Source organism: Bidens hawaiensis, unplaced genomic scaffold, assembly GCF_021521415.1.
Source record: "Bidens hawaiensis isolate Kalapana, Puna unplaced genomic scaffold, B.hawaiensis_p1.1 tig00419396_1, whole genome shotgun sequence".
NCBI lineage: Eukaryota > Viridiplantae > Streptophyta > Magnoliopsida > Asterales > Asteraceae > Bidens > Bidens hawaiensis.
This window is the reverse complement of record NW_027504847.1, coordinates 877,769-883,989: the sequence shown is the minus strand read 5'-3', so window position 1 is coordinate 883,989 and position 6,221 is coordinate 877,769. Positions and strand designations below refer to the sequence as shown.

At 32.7% G+C, this 6,221-nt stretch overlaps 1 protein-coding gene across 1 annotated transcript; it reads right to left on the bottom strand.

Annotated features, from left to right (window-relative positions):
- Positions 1–1,396: 1,396 nt before the first annotated feature.
- On the bottom strand, positions 1,397–6,021 carry LOC143608539 (ACT domain-containing protein DS12, chloroplastic-like). Its single transcript, XM_077083556.1, has 10 exons — positions 5,635–6,021; positions 3,982–4,036; positions 3,770–3,895; positions 3,589–3,683; positions 3,365–3,449; positions 3,207–3,266; positions 2,566–2,621; positions 2,357–2,462; positions 1,721–1,789; positions 1,397–1,640 (listed from the first exon to the last, which is right to left on the bottom strand). Exons 1-10 carry the CDS (start codon positions 5,787–5,789, stop codon positions 1,578–1,580), a joined length of 870 nt encoding a protein of 289 aa, XP_076939671.1. The 5' UTR covers positions 5,790–6,021; the 3' UTR covers positions 1,397–1,577.
- Between the last annotated feature and the right edge of the window lie 200 nt (positions 6,022–6,221).

Sequence of the window (6,221 nt, the reverse complement as noted above, 5' to 3'; positions counted from 1 at the left end):
ACATTCGTGTTGACCCAAATATTATTTAAATATGCTTTGCAGGAAAGTGAAGATTTCGAGGTGGCATGGAAACGAGAGCGTGGGATGTTTGAACAAAAGTGAAGTGTTGTAAACCGTGCATTAGCACGTGTAATAAACTCTGATTTTGTAAAATATTTTCTTATAATAAAAATGATGCTTTTATTATTAATTGTCTATTATTGTTGACTATCGGCATCTGTCATAACCCGAACGACTTAAGTTAAGACTTCCACTGTGTTAAGTTAAGATTTTCGGGGTGTGACAAACAACACCAACCACCATTAATGCATGTTGTCACTTCCCGCCCCCACCACCACCTACCGTCACCGTCACTCATTATTTTTATTTTATTCCTATAATTCATGGCTATCAAGAAACACAAAGTAATAATAACTGTGAGAATTATACAAGTATTTATACATAATACATGAAGAGGCTATTCATATACAAATGAGAAAAAAAATATTTAAAACCAATATATATATAAAAAAACCTAAATATCTCAACTGATAAAACCCAAACGTTAAAAAATATAATAATAAACTAATATATATGTATTAAATTAAAACAAAACTTCGTTAAAAAATAAAACAATCATCATAAAATAACAAAACTTTAAATAAACTCCCGTAATACGGGAGGATCAAACTAGTATATATATAATTTCCTATGCAAGTACTCACAATTTTAAATTGGTTTTATATAATCGTATTTTTATGATGGTGTTTATGCTAAAACATTCATTTTGATAGCTTGATATGTCAATTTAAATTTTTATTAAAGAATTTGTCTTTACCTAAATATGGGTTTCTAGATTAAGGATGATGATAAGTTTGAATAAATGTTTAAACTTGTCAAATCAAGAATTTAATATTTCTTATTCAAGCGGGTCAAGATCAGCCCTGTCAAGGAGAACCTTCATAAAAATTATTCGAAGATTCAATTCTTAACGTGACATTAAAATAATCAGGTATTGAATTTATCGTGTCTAACCCATTAGATATCCATATACAAGTCGTGTTTTGGTTGACGTGTTCATTGTTTAAATTAAACAGGCCGTGTGTGGACCAACTTCCTTAACCTTTTAGGTAAACAAGATGACAAGTTAACCCGTTTAAAATTAGAACAAAGTAAACCGTTTATCTAATTTATTGCAACCCGTCAGCCCGTTTACTACTTGATCACACCCGACAACCAATTTTACTCGTTTAGAGAAATGGGTTACACAGTCTCGATCGAGTTAGATGATTTTAAGTATGACCATGTTATGATTATGCCTCTACCTACAACCGATATTCTGTTTATCGGGCTAAGACCGAACCATTTGGTTACCGGATCAACTTTGAAAACAGGTAACGGTAATAACCATAGGTAATCTTCATAACTACCCGAGCTGGGCTTTAAACAATGGTTAAGACCATAAATGCAGATTTTTGGTATCATATAAATGTAGTAACTTTACAATTTGTAATGTAATGTAAGCTCCCAAATATTTTCTGAAACACTACAACACCATGTAGACTGCATTTTCCATTGTGACCGATACCCTTTTGGTTTCAAAAACTCGACTCTTCGGTACTCGGTCGCCTCAAAAAGTACCTTAAACTATTCGTGACGACCTGCCAAAATATTTACGTATTAAACCAAGGATTTATTGTGCAATTATAATAGCATAACTTTATCGATGTGTCAGGTTTACCTGTTGAAGTGGTTTGATAAGAGCTTTACCCTTGTAGCTGACGTGAAATTTCGCCTTCGCCAACAGACCCTGCATAAAAATTAAACCGATCGAAATATTAAAAAATAATTAAAAAAAATATAATTCTTTTAACGTAGATTACTTTTAACTAAAATAAATCAATTTTTTCCCGTATAGGAATCAAACAATTATAATACGTTTAGGTATTTTTAAACATAATGCGTATGTCGTTTATATTATTAAATTAACTGATTTGTGCAATCATTTATGTTTTCACTTTTTTTTTCCGTAAACTTTTTAATACTCAAAACGAAAAGTTTTGATCTTATTTGAAACCTTACATTTTAACAGTAAACACGTTTATTTTGGTTTATTAAAGAAACAGAATCATTAGTTCGATAATATTTAACATTGAACGTGTTTTGAATGATTACTCGACCCGACTGATAGATTCTAAACCTATAGATTAATTTGCATTAGGTTATTATTTAACTAAATTGAGTTAAAAGAAAAAATAAAACTTAACTTTAAACCCTTAATTTGTATTATTTAACCCAACTATTATTTAACTGATTTATCTAAAAGTGGTAAAATTATCAGAAACAAAAACCTGTTTATCCAGATATTATTTTGTACCTCGGTATCGAACTCTCCTGACTCAACTGCAACATTTATATCAGTGACAATTTTCACAAGATCCACCAGTAATCCGGGCCGATCTGCTGTCTCCACTGAGAGCAGACTGCATTATATAATCGTAAAATGAGTTGCCTTTTGCCTTTTAAAATACAATAAAAATGTTTTCGGATTAGTAAAAGACAAAAATACCCTCCATTTTTAAATACCTTCGTTCAGGGCTGTCATCGTAAATTTGGACACGGGTTGCAATGTCAACATCAATCTGAGGCGGTTCAAAACTCGTTAGATAAGATTTAAGCAAACAATGATGGTTGAGTTATTAGCCAAAAGTCTAAACGAACGTTTAAAGGAAGCTTGAGGACCAACAACAATGGTATAAATGTATAATTATAAACACGGGCAAATTGGACATTTTGCCTTTTAAAAATTCAAAAGAAGTCAAGAACGCGCAGTTTTTGTTAGGTATTCGGAAAGGAAAATTACTGACAATAATTTTAGAAGACAGAAACATACCCAAACTGCCCTTTTGTAGGGTCCAAAATCCAAATAGAGAAGCTTGTGAACAAAAACAAAAAGCAATGAAAATGTGAAAAACGGCAAACTGGTCATTTTGCCTTTCAAAAAATCAAAAGAAGCCCGCAACCTTTTTCGGGTATTCAGAAACGAAAATTACTAACAATAATTTTATGAATATTTAAATACCCAAACTGCCCTTTTGTAGGATCCAAATAGAGAAGTTTAACCTTGTGAACCAAAACCAATAGCGTTGAAAACGGGAGAAGGGGCAAATTGGTCAATTTTGGGTTGATTTTTTTTCTTTTTTTTTTGGCCGGGGGGGGGGGGGTACCTTTTGCGATGGTGCTTCGACTCCGAAGGCTTCTCCCATTGCCAATTGGGCACTTGATTCCTAAACCATTAATGACATCAGTTCAGCAATAGTCTTTTAAAATAATATTTATTAATTTATATACGTTATAAAAAAAAGACACAAGATTGGTGTAATACCGGGTGATATTCTAGAAGATTGCTAATAATAGTTAGACGGATCGCCTCAAGCAACTCGGGGTCCTCAACTTTACGTCCAGTTGAGCTGCATAAACATAAAAATCTAATTATTTTGACCCAAAAACATTAAAAGAAAAAAAACAACCTACAACTATACCTGATTTGCTAAGCATCATTAAATGAACATATTATTCTAAAAAAAGATAGTTACGAGAAATACTTACGCTTTAGTAATCGAAAATGTGTTATGCTTCCCAGAAGAATCCAGACAAACGTTAGCTTTCACAACATTTAGCCCAAGATTTTTAAGAGCATTCATCTGCACATACATTAATAATCGACAATAAAACAACAAGCACTAAAACGATAAAAAAATAAAAAAATAATAATAAAATAAAATCATACGGTATCAAGAAGAGCTCCAAGGCGATCGCCAAATGTGACCTCGACTACAGTTGCATTCGGGTCAGAGTCCTGATCAATAATAACTTTGGGTGTTGGAACCACATCAGTTTCCTGGTAGCTTCCATCCTGAAAATCAATTATCGAATGAAATTAGAAATAAAAATTAAATAGATTTTATAATAAAAGTGTTACCAAATCCCTTATCTTGATACCTCGATAGCTGTGGCGGATGCTTTCGGAATCATGGGACCCAATGAATATGACAATCTGGGTGAAAACCCGAATCAAGAATTAGAACAAAACACAAATGTACTTCACTTCCAAGATTTTAGGAGGTGTTGGATATGTGCTTTGAAAGTGATTATATAGATTTGATCAAAGGCAAGAATTTGCAAGTAGGGATGCAAACGAGCCGAGCCGAGCCGCTTGTGAGCTACTTGAGATCGGATCGATAAAAAACTCGAAACGAGCCGTGCTTTATTGAGCTTGAGCCTCAAACAAAAGCTCGTTTAGTTATCGAGACTGAGTTTGAACCTTGTATGCGAAGCTCAATTAGGCTCGTGAAATCTTGGCGAGCCTTGTGTTTTTTTTAAGTTGTAACTCTTTTGTACTTCTATGTATTAATTTCATACTGCACAGCTGAGTTTTGGCTCATTTAAGGTACTACACGAGCTCGAGTCGAGCTTAGACTCGTTTAATGCTTTTCTCAAAATATATAACAATAATTTAAAGCATATATGAATAAATTAATTAATTCATAATAAATGAACGGAGTCGCTCTTCACGAGTCGAGCTAGGGTGGGTTCGAGCTCAAGCTCAAAATTAAACGAGGCAGCTCAACAAGGCTAGGGCTCGATTTTGAAGTTAAATGAGCCTAAGATCGAGCCAACGAGCCAAGCCATACCCGAGCCGAGTTTGGCTTGGTTACAAAAATGAGCCAACTCAGCTCAGATTGTTTCAATTCAAGTTTCTTTAGCTAGTTTCGTTCGAGCTTTTATTGAGCGGGCCCACGAGCTTTTTGAACTCGTATTTGCAAGTAATCAATCTCCAGATTGGATCATAAATTCATAATCACTATTCCCAATCACTCAAAACTGATCATTCTGATTTCAAATCGAGACCTAATCAGCTTGAGATTAGCAAATTATATTTCATATAACAATCAATCAATCAATTATAACCCAATACAATTAAAGATCAGAAGCCAGAACTACATAACAATCCCCAATTAAGGTAATAAATTTCAATTCAATTAAAACCTACAAAGATTACCACTTACTACACAAAACCCATAGCTTAATTAGACTCCTTGATCGAATAAAAAAAACCCAATTCAATAAAGCAAATATTAACAATCCAGGTACAATTAAGCTAATAATTTCAATTCAATCAAAACCCACAAAGATTACCACTTATTACCAAAACCCATAACTTAATTCAATAAAGCAAATATTAACAATCCAGGTACAATTAAGCTAATAATTTCAATTAAATCAAAACCCACAAAGATTACCACTTATTACACAAAACCCATAACTTAATTAGACTCCTTGATTGAATATGAAAAATAAAAATTAAAAAAAACCCAATTCAATAAAGCAAATAATAACAATCCCAATTAAGCTAATAATTTCAATTCAATTAAAACCCACAAAGATTACCACTTATTACGCAAAACCCATAACTTAATTAGACTCAGAGATTGAATGTTAAAAAAATCAATAAAGCAAATACTAACAATCCCAATTCAATAAAGCTAATAATTTCAATTCAATCAAAACCCACAAATATTACCACTTATTACGCAATACCCACAACTTAATTTAACTCATAGATTGAATCTTAAAAAAAAAATTTAAGAATACCTTGGTTTATATGAAGAGCATAGATGTTTAGCATGATCCGACCCGAAAGAAGATCCGAAGAATGCGGATGATTTGAACAGGGGTTGTTTTTCGAAAGCAATTAGTTTGGTGTAGAATGCAAGCGTAGAGCCACAGGAAGCCATGGCAACAGCCATGAATGAATAAGCAGAAGATAAATAATATGAAATGAAAGAAAAATAATAATATGAATGGGTTGTGAATTAGATGGGCATGGTGAGAATGGGTAGTAGAGGATATGGTGGGCCCAGTAATGGTGGAGTGTGGATTGAAGGATGGAGATAGAAGATTGATCATAGACGTTGTTTTCGTTCTAGTGATATCCGCCATTTGTAATGTTAATAAAGGAACTTGTTTTTCTATGGACTAGATATTTGTAATTTTATTATTATTCAGTTATCTTCTTTCGTCTTTACAAGTCAGGTAGGTCGGATTTGTTTATGTATTCATTATTTTGCGATGATACATTAATGCGGGTTTGGTTGCTTAAAATATAAGAATTAAAGTATTTAAAAAGATGTTTATTCGGTCAGAAAACGAGACATGGACATAAAACATTAACAAATTAT